Below are 16,571 nucleotides of genomic sequence, written 5' to 3' on the forward strand. Positions count from 1 at the left end.
ATATATATATATATATATATATATATATATATATATATATATATATATATATATCATTTTAATGAATTCATAGGACAGTGTAGCAAATAATCAGCGTTATCTCGAAATACTTTTGCAACAATATGACATACAATAAATATACAATTGCAACTGATCAATGACATATCAGTGAAGATGAATTGTGTTAAACTTTTTAGTGAATTATGAGGTATATTCATGGTCTTATGCGGCAGCATAAGCTATAGAAGAATATAACGATACTAATCTTAATTGACTGTATTTGTAACTACTTCTCTACAGCAAGTCAAGTTGATCAGAATTTTTTTCTTTTGCGACTTCTGCCACATGTGCACCTCGAAGAACGCTGTTCTTCCTAACATTTATGAAAATTACCCGTCATTATTGGTTCTTTGATAGTGGCCAAAGGAAGACACAATGTACTCCCGCCGTTTATTTTTTTTAAGACTCGTGATCATGCGTGCAATTCAATTCTGTTCTATTAGAATAATTAATGCAGTCGTCGTACTTTAAATGGTTTTCGTTACACGCAAAAAATGCGAGAATCACTTGTACTTTATACATGATATATCTTTGTCGTGGAATAATCTTTTTGAAACAGAGAAAAGACTGATATTCGATTGAGAAGACGTACCTTCAACTTTTTTCGATGCGTATTTAGAACTTATTATTCAACGGATCGTTGGAGTTGGAGGATAATCAGGTGGAAAATAAGTGTAACTATTATACTGCGCTATGTATAATGATGATTGGTCGCTACTCACCGGAGTGGGGACAAAGCACTTGGGGATGCACTTGGAGGATCGGACGACGCTTTTTCAGTTTATCATACACGCGAGTGCAGTCAATGCTCCGACTTTTATATCGACTCTTACTGCTATAGTACCCAACACATACGACCAATAACGACCGATCGTTGTTCACCACCGATGTAGGCACGCAGCACGTAGGGTAGAACTTAGAGAATTGTTAGGCACTCTCATAGTTCATCGTAGATGAGAGTGTTGTACGTGCTCCGATTTTCATTTTCTTGATTATCTTCGATATTGTCGACAGATGGTAGTCACAGGCACTATTTGTCCATTGCTGAAATTAGCTCTCCAAATATTCGGTATTTGGCCGGATGTATCATTCACCTTCGTCAGCCAGCTGATTTATCTGTTGACTACACTCATCCTGCAGTACTTTCAGTATCAATACATATACATGATCTTCAAGCGCGGTGAGCTCTATGGTCTCGCAGACAGCTTGCCGGGGACTGTATATTATAGCTTAACCAGCTTCAAGGTGTTCACACTTTGGATGCATCATCGGTAAGATACTATGGTAGGCAACGCGACTTTCTTTTTCTGCAATTTGTTTGTGTATTCGTGTAAAGTAATCGACGCTGAGTTTCTCAGCGTGTATCGTTTGTCTGCTAATTCTCATTAAAGAGGAACATGGTTTACTAAATTCATCATCTAAAAAGTAATCAACGTTTATTATTTGTTCAAATGATAACGCCACTGGAAGTATCTCTGTCCGATTAAAGAAACACGTTGCAGCTTAATTCGCGAATTATTGACCACTATGGATATTGATTGGCGGGAGTGCATGAAGGTCGACCAACATTTGCTCGTAATGAAGACAAACGCTAGCTTCTCGAAGTTTTGTACGCACTTTTTGATTTATTTCAATACGATCGCTGGTTCACTCTATTTCGGAGGTGATAACTTGATAGCTATCGTGCAAATTCTACGGGGATACAATGTTACTTCGCGACCTTTTCCCACGAAGTTACTACTTCCGTTTGATGCCGAGCAATCGTCGGTCTATAACTGGATCGTCCTCGTCTTGTACCTGCATTCGATGTCAGTGGTATATCTAGACAATTTTCTCACTGCATTCATAATTAGTCTGGTACGTTTGGCAAAATGCTACGAACATTAGACCCACAAGCCAAAAATATCACCGAAGCATATTTCTTTACCTGTAATTTAATTTAGTTTGCAAAACTTACTTAGGCGAAAACTCTGACGTTGCCAAAGATTTGACGTAGATAAATAATTATTAATAATAGGTGGAAAGATTTGTATAATTCAATAATTTTTATTATCACACACGTGAGGAACATTGTATTCTGCATTCTTCTTCCCTGTAACCGCGATATCTTCCCAAATGCAATTCCTCTTATAAATATAATGCTTGAAATGTTTGCAGATATTTAAGTATATTTTAGGTCTCTCATGCGTCCGGACAAATCGAAATCATCTGTCAAGAGTTGAAAGCTAGTTCTGAGGAAATACAAAGTAATGGATCTCTGGCTTATACAACAAGAATGTTGATCCAGAATCATAATAAAGTCATCTCATTTTCCAAAAATATTGATAGACTCTTCTCTTACATAGCTTTGATGCTAGTTTTTGGTGATACCATAATAATTTGCTTCCTAGGACTCGTTGTTATGACAGTGAGTATCGTATATGAGTGCACAGTGACCGATATCGTAATTGATTCAGTTCTTCTGATTATTTGAATGAAACAGTCTCACTCAATACATATCATCACCCTGCTTAAAATATTCTTTGCTTACTTCGGCGTAACAATAGAAGTTTTCGTATATTGTTTTGTCGGAGAACACCTAGGCCATAAGGTTAGTGACTATTTGAAAACCATTAATATTAAATACTTTTTTCAAGTAATCTAATTTGACTATTTTTAAGTTATTATTAATTATAATTAATAATTATTATTTTTAAGTTATCATTAATTATAAGTATTTCAGTCATCCGGAACAATTTCCTTGCGAAAACAATTATAGAAGGGACACCTTTTAGAATATACGATTATTAATATATCCTCTTTAATAATTATTATGTATATTATTAATATATATTTTAATATTATATATTTTTTACTTCATATGTATCATAATATAATTTGATGTTGTCTTTTGATTTTGTCTATGAAAGTTTTACATTATCCATGTTTTCTTCAAGGGAATTCTATAATAATCCCGGGAGAATCCGTGACGAATTCTTCCGTCATATTCTTATATTTTTATTTTAAAAATTTTGTGATATTACATGGGCTACAAATTGTTCCTAATTTTTCTATTAAAGGCAGACTTCATTTTACTTCAATATCTGTTTGTTACATTGTTTTCAGAGTAAGTTACTTGGCGATGCAGGGTACGATTCTTTGTGGTACAATAAGTCATCTAGTCACAAAAAGAATATATTATTTATAATCATGAGATCTCAGAAGCAATTGAATATTACAGCCGGAAACATGGTAGATTTATCGTTAGAAACCTTTACAAGTGTAAGTTTATGAATTTTTCTTGATATACAACTGTTCGATTTTTTGTACTTTCTCTAATTTATGTCAACGTTTGCTACATAATATACGCGTACTTTACGAAGAATAATTTTATCTTGTTTTAGATCATAAAAGCATCGGCATCGTACATGTCCGTTTTGAATGCAAAGTATTAATGTTATGTGAAACTATAGCACGGTAATAACACAAAATAGTGTAATTAGTTTGACAATTTAGAACAATTTAGAACTGTAATTAATGACAGCATATAATAAGGTGTATTGAATCTTAATATTAATTCAAATTGTAAACATGGATTTGAAGATTACAATATTTAAGTTTATATTTAATGCGATGCAATAAATACCTCATGCTGTTGCTAGATTGTTAAATTTTGTATTGTAATCTCTGAAAAAATTTACTTCAATAATGTTCGTAGAAAATGTTATAACAAAAAATATAATTAAAATAACATAAAAATATAATCTGAAAAAAAAACTTTATAAATATTGTGGAGAAAAAAACCACAATCTTTGTAAAAATTTAAGACAATATTATAAAAGACTTGTGAAATCACTAAGAAGGTCAAATATATAGGACATCTTACGCGCGCGCGCTTCCGCTACATTGTTTTCGAACTACAGAATTAACCAACTGATCTAGATAATCTCAAATATTCAGGATCATAAATTGTCAGGAATTTCGGAACAGTAATAATATTTAACAATATTTGTAATAAATATACACACATAATAATTTATTTCCACTAGAAAGCAACAATTGCACATCAAAGGCGAAATTTAAATTCAATTTGAGTTAAAAACTGGGAAAAGGGAAATTATTAAAATTTAATAAACATTTAAAATGTTTGAAAATAAAATTAAAAATAAATAAAAAATGAAAAATAAAATTAAGATTTAGACAAAAACACTTGGTGTCCCCTTCTTTAACTTTTATTTCAGTGTAGTTAATGCCCAAGATATTATGCTTCTTCAATATAGAGAAAAAATAAAATTTTTCTTTCTTTCTCTCTTTTTCTCTCTCCTTTATTTTTTTTACAAGAGCTTCATAACCATGATTATAATATAAACCCGATCGGCTTGAATATCTAATACGCAATTGCAATTGTTCAACCACGTTTACGTCAAATAAGCAGTTTCCAGGATATGTGTAGGATATATAAAGAAAAATGGTTACTCGTTTTATCATTTTCTTTTTTGTAACATCGCTGGGAGAAAGTGCATGAAGCAACTGGCAAACCAGCTATTATCGTTCATCTCGTAATACGAACTTTGTTCAAATACACTTTCGGATATATATATAAATAATTTTAATGAATTTATAGGACAGTGTAGCAAATAATCAGCGTTATCTCGAAATACTTTTGCAACAATATGACATACAATAAATATACAATTGCAACTGACCAATGACACATCAGTGGAGATGAATTATATTAAACTTTCTAGTGAATTATGAGGTATATTCATGGTCTTATGCGGCAGCATAAGCTATAGAAGAATATAACGATACTGATTTTAATTGATTGTACTTGTAACTACTTCTCTACAGCAAGTCAAGTTGATCAGAATTTTTTTTCTTTTGCGACTTCTTTTGCCACATGTGCACCCCGGAGTTCTTCCTAACATTTATGAAAATTACCCGTCATTATTGGCTCTTTGATCGTGGTCAAAGGAAGACACAATGTACTCCCGCCGTTTACTTTTTTTAAGACTCGTGACTATGCGTGCAATTCAATTCTGTTCTCTTAGAATAACTAATGCAGTCGTCGTACTTTAAATGGTTTTCAATGCAAGCAAAAAATGCGAGAATCACTTGTACTTTATACATGATATATCTTTGTCGCGGAATAATCTTCTTGAAACAGGGAAAAGACTGATATTCGATTGAGAAGACGTACCTTCAATTTTTCCTTGATGCGCATTTGGAACGCATTTGGAACGTATTATTCAACGGATCGACGGAGTTGTAGGATGATTATGTGGAAAATAAGTGTAACTATTATACTACGCTATGTATAATAATGATTCATCGCTGCTCACCGGAGTGGGGACAAAGCACATGGGGATGTACTTTGGAGGATCGGACGATGCTCTTTCAGTTGATCATACGCGAATGCAGTGCATTCTCTCACTTTTATGTCGACTCTTACTGCTATAGTACCCAACGCATACGACCAATAATGATTAATCGTTGTGCACCGATGTAGAGACGCAGCACGTAGAACTTGGAGAATCGTTAAACGTTCTCTTCATCGCTCAGTTCATCGTATATGAGACTGTCGTACGTGTTCCGATTTTCACTTTCTTGATTATCTTCGATATTGTCGACAGATGGTAGTCACAAGCACGATCTGTCCAGTGCTGAAATTTGGTCTCCGAGTATTCGGTATGTGGCCAGACGTATCATTCACCTTCGTCCGCCAGCTGATTTATCTGTTGACCACATTCCTCGTGCAGTATTTTCAGTATCTGTATATATTCATGATCTGCAAGCGTGGTGAGCTACATGACCTCGTAGATAGCTTGCCGGGAGTTGTATATTACAACTTAACCGGTTTCAAGGCGATCACAGTTTGGAAGCATCATCGGTAAGATATCATGATACAACGCGATTTTTTTTTCTGCAATTTATTTGTGGAAATGTATTCGTGGAAAGTAATCGACGCGGAGTCTCTCAGTGCTTATCGTTTGTCTGCTAATTTTTATTAAAGCATAACGTGGCTAAGTAATTACACCATCTAAATAGTAATCGACGCTGCATGTATTGTTTGTTGAAATGATAACACCACTGCTCGAAGTATCTTTATTCGATTGGAGCAACACTTTGCAGTATAGTTCGCGAATTATTGGCCACTGTGGACACTGATTGGCGGGAGTGCGTGAAACTCGACAAACATTTGTATATAATGAAGACGAAAGCTAGCATCTCGAAGTTTTGTACGCACTATTTGATGTATTTCTATACCATCTCTGCAATTCTCTACTTCGGGAGTGATAACTTGGTGGCTATTGTGCAAATTCTATGGGGATACAATGTTACTTCACGACCATTTCCCACGAAGCTACTGCTTCCTTTTGATGCTGAGCAATCGCCAGTCTACGAGTTGATCGTCCTCGTCTTATATCTGCATTCGATGTCAATGATATACATAGACAATCTTCTCACTTCGCTTATACTTAGTCTGGTACGTTTCGCAAAATGCTATGAATGATAAATACACAATCGAGAAATATCGCCGAGGGAAATTTAATATGGCATTACCTGCAATATAATTTAGCTTGCAAAACTCACTTTTGCACAAACTTTGACATTGCCTAAGATTTAACCTAGATGAATTTTTATTAATGATAAATCGAAGGACTTTTTTGTATAATTCAATAATTTATTATCACAAATGTAAGGAATATTGCGTTCTGCATTTTTCTTGCCTATAGCTGAGATATGCTTCTAAATGCATTTGATTTTTTAAACATAATGTTTTTAAACATGTTTGAAATGTTTGCAGATATTTAAGTATATTTTAGGTCTTTCATGCGTCCGGACAAATCGAAATCATGTGCCAAGAATTGAAAGCTAGTTCTGAGAAAATACCACCTTATGGATCTCTGGCTTATACAACAAGAATGTTGATCCAAAATCATAATAAACTCATCTTATTTTCCAAGAATATCGATAAGCTCTTCTCCTATATAGCTTTGATGCAAGTTTTTGGTAATACCATAATAATCTGCTTCCTAGGACTCGTTGTTATGATAGTGAGTATTGTATACACAGTATTGAGTGCACCGTAACTGATATCGTAATTGATTCAGTCATTCTGATTATTTGAATGAAACAGTCTCACACAATAACTGTCATCGACTTGTTGAAAATCTTCTTTGCTTACTTCGGCATAACGATGGAACTGTTCGTATATTGTTTTGTCGGAGAACACCTAGGCCATAAGGTTAGTTACTATTCAAAAATCATTATGTTTAACTAATTTTTTTAAGTAATCTAATTTTATAATTATTATTAACTATAATAATTAATTAGTATTAATTATTTCAGTCATCCGGGACAATTTTCCTGCGAAAACAATTATAGAAGATTCACATTTTAAAATACACGAATATTAATATATCTTCTTTAATAATTATTTTATTATTAACATATTTTAATATTATTTTTTTTTTCTTTAATATGTATCGTAATATATTTTTATGATATCTTTTGATTTTATCTATGGAAGTTTTACATTATCTATATGTTTTCTTCAAGAGATGCTATAATATTCCCGGGAGAATCTGTGATGAACATATTCTTATATCTTTATTTTAAACATTTTTTGATATTACATAGAGGCTACAAACTGTTCCTACTTTTTCTATTAAAGGAAAATATCATTTTACTTGAATATCTGTTTGTTACATTGTTTTCAGAGTAAGTTACTTGGCGATGCAGGGTACGATTCTTTGTGGTACAATATGTCGTCCAGTCATAGTAAAAATATATTATTAATAATCATAAGATCTCAGAAACAATTGACTATTACAGCTGGAGGCATGGCAAATTTATCGTTCGAAGCCTTCACGAGTGTAAGCTTGTGAATATTTCTTGATGTATAACTGTTTGATTTCTTGTACTTTCCCTAAGTTATGTCAACGTTTGCAGTGTAATAAGCTTGCATTTTGCGAATAATATTTCGTTTTATCTTGTTTTAGATTATGAAAGCATCGGCATCATATATGTCCGTTTTGAATGCGATGTGTTGATACTACTTAAAACTATAGCACGATAATAACATAATATAGTGTAATTAGTATAGTTTGACAATTTAGAAACTGTAATCGATAATTGCATATAATAATGTACATTGAATTTTAATATTGATTTAAATTGCAATTGCAATTCAATTTGAGTTAAAGACTTGAGCTTAAGTTATTAAAGGTTTAATAAAAATTTAAAATGGTTAAAACTAAAATTAAAAATAATTATAAATTGAAAAATAAAATTAAGATTTAGACAGAAACACTTGGTGTGCTCTTTATTGACTTTTGCTTTAATCCATCGAATGCCCAAGATGTTACGCTTCCTCAATATAGAAAAATATAATTTTTCTTTCTCTTTCTCTCTTTCTCCTTTATTTCTCTTATAACAACCTCATATCCACGGTTACAACGCAAACCTGGTCGGCTAGGATGTCTAGTACGCAAAAACGATCGTTCAACCACGTTTCCATTAAACAGCCTGCAGAATATATACTGAATATATAAAGAAAGCGTTAGTCCCCCGTTTTCTCATTTCCTTTTTTATAGCATTGCTGGAAGAAAGCGCACGAAATAACTGACAAAGCAGCTATTACAGTTCATCGCGTGATACGAACTTTGTTCGAATACGCGGTTGGATACATGATTTTAATGAATTTGTAGGACAGTCTGGCAAATAATAAGCGTTATCTCAAAATACTTTTCAATCGCAAATGATCAATAGACACATGGAGTCTTATTAGCAAGTGGAGATGAATTGTATTAAACTTTCTAGTGGATTATGAGGTACCTTTATGCTATTATGCGGCATAAAATATGACGATATTGATCTTAACTTACTGTGTTTGTAAGTAATTTCTTACAGCGAATAAAGTTGATCAGAATTTTTTCTCTTGAGACTCCTGCCACATGTGCACCCTAAAGAACACTATTCTTCTTAACATTTATAAAAATTACTCGTTATTATAGGCTATTCGATCGTATTCAAAGGAAGATATAATGTACTTCCGCTGTCTGCTTTTTTTAAGACTTATAACCACGCGTGCAATTCAATTTCGTTCTGTTAGAATAACTAATGCAGTCGAACGTTGTCCTCTCACGTACAAAATGCGAGGATTACTCGCAAATTATCAAACAAAAGAAGGAAAAATACCTGATAATCGCTTGAGACATCTCTGTTGCACTGGAGGCACAATTCTCTACTTTTGTTTACTTCTTTTAAGACTCACAGTTAGTCATATAATTCAGTCGCGTTCAGTTGAAATAACTGATGCAGTAATTGTACAATTAATAGTATCGGTACCAGTAGAAAATGCGAGAATTACACGTAATTTATCGAAGGTATAATATTGTGGTGGAGGAAAGTTCTTGAAAAAGAAAGAAAAGAGAGAAGTCTGACATCTGTAGGAGGAGAAACGTGATATTTTTTCTCAATGCACGGTCAGGTTGCATTATTTAAAGCGCCGACAGAATTACAAGATTTGCATGCACATAATGAGTTGTATCTCGATTTTCTGTTACATTGTGGAACGCATAATAACGATTGATCCACGGCCATTGGAGTGGGGACGTAGCATGTGGGGATGCACTTGGAGGATTGGTCGAAGCTCCCTCAGTTTATCGTGCATGCTCAAACTTTTGCTTCCTGGAAGATACTTGGAACCGTGGACAGATGGTTGTCACAAGCACGATCAGTCCGTCGCTGCAAATCGGCCTTCGAGCATTCGCCGTGTGGCCGGACGTGCCCTACGCCTACGTTCGCCGAGTGATTCACGTGTTGAGCATAGCCGTCATACAGTACTTTCAATATTTGTTCATATACGCGACCTTCAAATATGGGCAGCTGCAAAATCTCATAGATAGCATACCGTCGACTATGTATTACACTTTGACCACCGTCAAACTGATAACACTCTGGAAGTACCAACGGTAAGATATTATGACAGACAACAGTGATTTTATGTTTTCATGATTCTCCCGATATTGCGTATTTGTGGGACGAAATTGTTACGGGGCCTCTCAACGAGTAACTGTTCGATCGCTGATTTTCGTTAAAGCGAACCGCACTTAGTAATTACGCTCTCTAAATGTTAGTTGACACCGCGATATATGATTCCTCGTATAGAGAAGTGATAATGCCAGGACTCAACATGTATCTCTGTCCGATTAAAGCGACAAATTGCAGCGTGATTCGCGAAGTACTGACCGCTATGGAAATTGATTGGCGCGAGTGCGTGAAAGTCGATCAGCACTTGCACATAATGACGACGAAAGCTAACATGGCGAGTTTTTGTGCACGTGGCTTGTTTACTTTGAACATGATCTCTGGCTCACTTTACTTCGGAGGCGAAAATGCGGTGGCTATAGTGCAGTTGCTGAAGGGCGACAATGTTACTTCACGACCGTTTCCCGTGAGGGTGGTGTTCCCATCAGCGGCTGAGCAATCGCCGGTTTATGAGTTGCTTGTCTGCATTTTGCTTCTGCATGGAATTTCGACCACAGTTGCCGTTAATGTTATGTCCGGTTTGCTCCTTACTCTGGTACGTTTTGCAAAATGCTATGATCATTTGACTCACAATCTAAAAGCGTCGATAAGGGAAATATAATGTAGCACTCTTTAGGATTTAATATAATTTGCTAAACACAGTTTTATACCAACACTCTGGCAGTGTTCGATCTATATGACTGAAAGTTTCCTGGCAACCAATAAATAGGTTTATTTAATTTAATAATGAATTACCAGACACATGGCGCAGGAGGAGGGAGGAGAATGCGTTGCATTCTCTCTTTTTCTTCTTTTTCTATATAATCGAGATTCTTTAAAATGTATTTTCTCTTTAAACGAAATACTTGAAATCTTTGCAGCTATTTAAGTATATTTTAGGTATTTCATGCATGTGGACAAATCGAAATCGTATGTCAACAATTGAAAAATATGTCTGAGAAAATGATGAATTATGGATCTCCACGTTTTTCAGCAGGAATGCTGGTCAACAGGCACAATAATGTCATCACATTTGCTGAGAATGTTGACAAGCTTTTCTCCTTCATAGCTCTAATGCAAGTTTTTGGTAATACTTTAGTAATCTGCTTCCTAGGACTCTTCCTTATGATAGTAAGTATCGCGGCGTCCACATGAGCGTCCAGGGATCTATATTAATAATTAATTTAGTTAGTTTGAACATTTAACAGTCTCATAATGAAGCTGGTGTTGGTCTGTTCAAAGCCTTACTTGGTTACGCCGGCATAACGGCGGAAATATTTACATTTTGTTTTGTTGGAGAATATCTAGGTATTAAGGTTAGTGATTATTTAGTAAAAATAACTTTTCCATGTTGCCTAATTTGATAATTAATTTGTAACCATTTGTAACCAGCAATTCGTTTGGAACAATATCTGTTCGAAAATGATTACAGCATGCACATTTTAAAGTACCTATATTTTAATATTTATTGATGTTAGATTGAACTTTTGCTTATGTAAGTTTATCTTTATTTGTATCTTGCGTTCAAAAAATTTCATCTTTTCAACCATTGTAATTCAATAACTGTAACAGAACAAAACAAACACGCAGAAAAACTAAACAGAATAAACAATTAATTAACAGGCTCGAACTCGACTGACTAGTATACGGACTACGGGCTCATGTCGGTTTGTTTTTAAAACTAAAAATCCTCACACACACACACAGCGTTCATACAACATATTTACATTCATCACTATACTAATCATGCAAGAATCCTTGTTTTATTATTGTTGATTGTACTATAAATATTTGGTGGTTTTAGGCGAAAAACTATTCCTAATTTTTCTACTAAAGTAAAATGTTATTTTATTTGAATTTCTGTTTGTTGCATTGCTCTTAGAGCAGGTCACTCGGCGATGCAGGATACGAAGGTTTATGGTACAATATGGCGCCCAGTCACAGTAAAGACATATTATTCATAATTATGAGGTCTCAGAAGCAATTGACCATTACGGCTGGAGGAATGACGGATTTATCGTTAGAACTCTTCACCGGCGTAAGTATGTGGATTTTAGTTGATGAATAACTATTTCATTCTTTGTATTATTTTCTAATTAATCTCAATTATTGTTATAATATGCACGTCTTTGCGAATGATAATCCGTTGTATCTTGTTTTAGATCATGAAAGCGTCCGCGTCATATATGTCCGTTTTGAATGCGATGTATTGACGTCGTTTGAAACTATAGCATGGCAACATTAGTGATAAATAGCGTAATTAGTATAGACTGACAATTAGAAGCTGTGATCAATGAAACTAGTTAATAATTGAAACCAATTCAAAGTGTCAGGTATTAGATGGTTACAGAATCTCTATTAGTAATAAGATGCAATAAATACCTTATGCTGTTACTTCGTGCGTTGTTATACACTGCACGTTATGATATTTTTATTTGAAAAATAATAACGTGAATGTATAGTTTAGCACCAAGAAATTGGACTTTCACCGGAAGTTTCAGCATCTTCTCATAATTTAAGTTTGTCGATGTTTCTGCTTGAAAGTAGTCTCCCACTCATCTCTAGTCCATTCTTTTAATTTCGATATTTTTCCTGGAGATGTGATCGGCAGAATATCAACTCCTAAAACATCAAGAAAAGTTACTTGTTATTACCTTCTCAGTACATAAGATACGGAATGTCTCATTCCCTCAATTATTTTTCTTTCAAAAATCACGATTACCATACAAGCCTAATCGGGTTCGTTAACAAAACTTTCAAAACATGAAAAAATGGCTTGGCGGAAAGCAGTTCACGTCAAACGAGGAAACCATCGCCGAAACAGAGTTTGCAGAGTTCGATAAATCATATTTTTTGGATGGTATAAAAACGTTGGAATATTGCTGGATTAAGTGATATTGAGCTGAAAGGAGATTATGTTGAAAAATAAGTAAAAAAAATTTTTTAAAATGCGTTTCCTTCTCTAACACGGGTACTTATCAACCCTCGTATTACGTTTAATATAGATAAAAAATAAAATTATTCTTTTTTTCACTCTCTCTCCTTTATTTATCATACAAAAGCCTCATAACCACGGTTCCTATCAACCATGGTTACAATGCAAACCCAAACGGCTTGAATGTCTAATACGCAATTACAATCGTTCAACCACGTTTCCGTTCAATAAGCAGCTTGCAGGAGATATACAGGATAAAGAAAGCGATAGTCGCTCGTTTTCTCATTTCCTTTTTTGTAGCATCGCTGGAAGAAAGTGTACGAGACAACTGGCAAGACAGCTATTACCGTTCATCGCGTGATACAAATGCGGGGCCGGACACATGATTTTAATGAATTGATGAGACAGTCTGGCAAATAATAAGCGTTATCTCGTAATACTTTTCAATGGCAACTGATCAATAGACATATGAGTGGAGATGAATTGCATTAAACTTTCTAACGGATTACAAGATTCTTGGTATTATGCTGCATAGAGCAATAGAAGAGTATGACAATACTGATCTTAACTGACTGTAATTGTAACTAATTTTCTACAGCGAGTCAAGTTGATTAGAATTTTTTTTCTTTTGAGACTCTTGCCATATGTGTACCCCGAAGCACGCTGTTTTTCCTAGCATTTATGTTCTTCTTAAAATTATCCGTCATTATTGGCTATTCGCCCGTAGTCGAAGAAAGACATAATATACTCCTGCCGTTTCCTTTTTTTAAGACTCGTGACTGCGTGCAATTCAATTCCGTTCTGCTAGAATAATTAATGCAGTCGTTGTACTTTAAATAGTCTTCAGTACACGCAAAACATGCGAGAATCACTTGTACCTTATACATGGTATAGCTTGTCGTGGAGTAATCTTCTTGGAAAACAGAAAAGAATTATTTTCGCTTGAGGAGACATATCTTTAATTGTTTTTCGATATGCATCCAGTACGTATTGTTCAACGCATCGGCGGAATAGGATGTCTATATGGAAAATAATTTCAGCCATTATATTACGCTATGTATAAAGATGATTGATCGCTGGTCACCGGAGTGGGGACAAAGCACATAGAGATGCACTTAGAGGATCGGACGACGCTCTTTCAGTTTACCATACACGCGAGTGTTGTGCATACTCCGATTTTTATTTCTAAGTGTGTTTCCTCGTGGGTGATTAAAAGATGTTACTTACAAGCATGATCAGTCCATCGCTGAAGATTGTTCTTCAATTCCTCGGCGTGTGGCCGGACATGCCATACACTTTTTTTCGCCGGCTGATTTTGATGTCAAGTATATTGATTGTCCATTATTTTCAGCAATTGTACCTATTTGCGAACTACAAATTCAGCGAACTGCAGAATCTTATAAGCCCCTTAGCAGTGACAATATATTACATTATGACGATCCTTAAGCTGACGACACTTTGGGTGAATCGTCGGTAAGATACTGTATTAGATAACATTGAGTTTCTTTGATTCGTTTTTGCGTGCGTGAGAGGAAACTGATGCTGAGTTCTTCAATGTGTACTATTCATTAAAGCAAAAAGTGCCTTAATAATTAAAACGTTTAAATAATATCTGTCGCGGCGGTGTATAATTTCATGTAGAGCCACCATTGGTGATGCTACCAACACACGAAGTATTCCTGTCCGATTAAAGTGACATATTGCAGCATGATTCGTAAAATACTGACTGCTATGGACACTGATTGGCGCGAGTGCGTTAAGATCGATCAGCATTTGCACTTAATGAGGACGAGAGCTAGCAACTCGCACTTTTGCACAATCGTTTTGTTGAGTTTCGACATACTTACCGCCATGATCTACTACGGCGCTGATAATGCGATAGCGATCATACATGTGGTGAAGGGTGACAATTATACTTCACGACCGTTTCCTATGAAGGTGTTATTTCCTTTTGAGGCTGAGCAATCGCCCTTCTACGAGTTGCTCGTCGTCTTATTATTTCTGAACGGAGTATTAACGGCGTGTACGGTTGGTGCTATAAACGGGCTAATTTTTTCTCTGGTATGTCTTTAAAATTTTATTATGTGTCGATTCACAACTGCAGAATATGAACGTAGAAAAACTAACATAGCGTGTATTGCAATTTAATATAGTTTGCGAAAAAAGTTTTTACTCAAAATCCGACAAAGCGTGAAATTTAATTAGAAAATATAATAATTTATAGATTTTCTGTCTGAAAATTTTTATAATTAAATAATTAATTATCACACACACACGCGTCCGCGCGCATGCACACGCACACACTCACACGTACACACAAGCATACACATACATGGAAAAATATACGTGCAGATTTTTTCTTTAAATCGAAATATATATAACGCATTTTCTTCTTTAAACATAATACTTGAAATCTTTGCAGATACTTAAGTATATTTTAGGTGTTTCATGTGAGCGGACAAATCGATATCATATATCATGAGTTGAAAACTATGTCTGTGAAAGTATCTTACAACGGATCTGCTGAATTTACAATACAAATGCTTGTCGAAAAGCACAATAAAGTCATCGAGTTTGCCAATAATGTCGATAAGCTATATTCTTTCATAACCTTTTTGCAAGTTTTTCCTAATACATCAGTCATCTGTTTGCTAGCAGTCATCGCAATCACAGTAAGTATCGTAGAATCTTTTCGAGTAAGTGTTAATCAAAATCACAATATATTCTGTTTTTCTAATTGTTTAATACAACAGTCTATTTATAGTGAAAATGACGTCGGCCTGGTGCAAAGCGGATTAGCTTATATAGCCATAACGGCGGAAATATTTATATATTGTTTTATTGGAGAATATCTTGGTACTAAGGTCAGTGAAATTAATTAGTAAAATTAGTTAGTTAATTTGGAATTTATTAACTATACAATCAACAATTGTGTCACATAACTTAATTTGATATATAATTATTAACTGCTGTCTTCGAATCTTTTGGAACAATTTCCGGTTCGAAACGGTTAGGAGCAATTTATATATTATAAATTATATTTTGACTTTACTTTTAACCTGATATTCTCAATTAACGATTTCTTATATTTTATATTTCGTATCCAACAGGCATTACAATATACCCATGATACACGTTTATTTTTTATCATATTATAAATATTAAATTATATTTATAAATTTTCTCTAGTAAAATAGTAGAATTACTAATTTTTTTACCATAGAAGAAGATATCTTTTTATTTCAATATCTGTTTGTTGCTTTGTTCCCAGAGTAGGTCACTCGCTGATGCAGGGTACGACTCTTTATGGTACAATATGTCACCTAGTTACAGTAAAAATATATTGTTCATAATAATGAGATCTCAGAAACAACTGACTATCACGGCCGGAGGATTAATGAATTTATCATTAGAAGTCTTCACAAGTGTAAGCTTATTGACTTTTTCTAATGTATATTTCCGATAGTTTATACTTTTTCTCATTAATGTCAGTGCATGTTACAAAATATCATTATATATATATATATATATATATATATATATATATATATATATATATATA

General features: G+C 34.2%; 4 protein-coding genes across 4 annotated transcripts in view; all 4 read left to right on the forward strand.

Moving 5' to 3' along the window:
• Window positions 1-1,074: 1,074 nt before the first annotated feature.
• Window positions 1,075-3,494, forward strand: LOC116843524 (odorant receptor 13a-like). The gene is made up of 6 exons (XM_032813987.1): window positions 1,075-1,331; window positions 1,563-1,917; window positions 2,237-2,467; window positions 2,543-2,650; window positions 3,166-3,321; window positions 3,444-3,494. Exons 1-6 carry the CDS (start codon window positions 1,075-1,077, stop codon window positions 3,492-3,494), a joined length of 1,158 nt encoding a protein of 385 aa, XP_032669878.1.
• A 2,753-nt stretch (window positions 3,495-6,247) lies between these two features.
• Window positions 6,248-8,151, forward strand: LOC116843544 (odorant receptor 13a-like). The gene is made up of 5 exons (XM_032814009.1): window positions 6,248-6,526; window positions 6,867-7,097; window positions 7,181-7,288; window positions 7,764-7,919; window positions 8,046-8,151. The coding sequence occupies exons 1-5, from the start codon at window positions 6,248-6,250 to the stop codon at window positions 8,094-8,096; spliced, it is 825 nt and encodes a 274-aa protein (XP_032669900.1). The 3' UTR covers window positions 8,097-8,151.
• Window positions 8,152-10,351: 2,200 nt separating this feature from the next.
• Window positions 10,352-12,437, forward strand: LOC116843563 (odorant receptor 13a-like). The gene is made up of 5 exons (XM_032814031.1): window positions 10,352-10,630; window positions 10,975-11,205; window positions 11,283-11,390; window positions 11,957-12,112; window positions 12,237-12,437. The coding sequence occupies exons 1-5, from the start codon at window positions 10,352-10,354 to the stop codon at window positions 12,285-12,287; spliced, it is 825 nt and encodes a 274-aa protein (XP_032669922.1). The 3' UTR covers window positions 12,288-12,437.
• Window positions 12,438-14,225: 1,788 nt separating this feature from the next.
• The window catches only part of LOC116843561 (odorant receptor 4-like), a 3,034-nt gene continuing 688 nt past the window's right edge, over window positions 14,226-16,571 (forward strand). Inside the window, exons 1-5 of the mRNA XM_032814029.1 lie at window positions 14,226-14,482; window positions 14,716-15,070; window positions 15,451-15,681; window positions 15,763-15,873; window positions 16,281-16,436. Of these exons, the coding sequence (XP_032669920.1) occupies window positions 14,226-14,482; window positions 14,716-15,070; window positions 15,451-15,681; window positions 15,763-15,873; window positions 16,281-16,436 (1,110 nt within the window). The remainder of the gene's footprint in view (window positions 14,483-14,715; window positions 15,071-15,450; window positions 15,682-15,762; window positions 15,874-16,280; window positions 16,437-16,571) is intronic.

The sequence above is a fragment of the Odontomachus brunneus genome, unplaced genomic scaffold, assembly GCF_010583005.1.
Source record: "Odontomachus brunneus isolate Ranch 3 - 2012 unplaced genomic scaffold, Obru_v1 Obru_scaffold_033, whole genome shotgun sequence".
NCBI lineage: Eukaryota > Metazoa > Arthropoda > Insecta > Hymenoptera > Formicidae > Odontomachus > Odontomachus brunneus.

Coding starts and splice junctions, on each gene's coding strand:
- LOC116843524 (XM_032813987.1), top strand. CDS start 1,075: ATGGTAGTCACAGGCACTATTTGTCCATTGCTGAAATTAGCTCTCCAA. Junction 2,468..2,542: donor TAGGACTCGTTGTTATGACA/GTGAGTATCGTA, acceptor TGAATGAAACAG/TCTCACTCAATACATATCAT. Junction 2,651..3,165: donor GAGAACACCTAGGCCATAAG/GTTAGTGACTAT, acceptor CATTGTTTTCAG/AGTAAGTTACTTGGCGATGC.
- LOC116843544 (XM_032814009.1), top strand. CDS start 6,248: ATGAAGACGAAAGCTAGCATCTCGAAGTTTTGTACGCACTATTTGATG. Junction 7,098..7,180: donor TAGGACTCGTTGTTATGATA/GTGAGTATTGTA, acceptor TGAATGAAACAG/TCTCACACAATAACTGTCAT. Junction 7,920..8,045: donor CGTTCGAAGCCTTCACGAGT/GTAAGCTTGTGA, acceptor ATCTTGTTTTAG/ATTATGAAAGCATCGGCATC.
- LOC116843563 (XM_032814031.1), top strand. CDS start 10,352: ATGACGACGAAAGCTAACATGGCGAGTTTTTGTGCACGTGGCTTGTTT. Junction 10,631..10,974: donor CCGGTTTGCTCCTTACTCTG/GTACGTTTTGCA, acceptor AGTATATTTTAG/GTATTTCATGCATGTGGACA. Junction 12,113..12,236: donor CGTTAGAACTCTTCACCGGC/GTAAGTATGTGG, acceptor ATCTTGTTTTAG/ATCATGAAAGCGTCCGCGTC.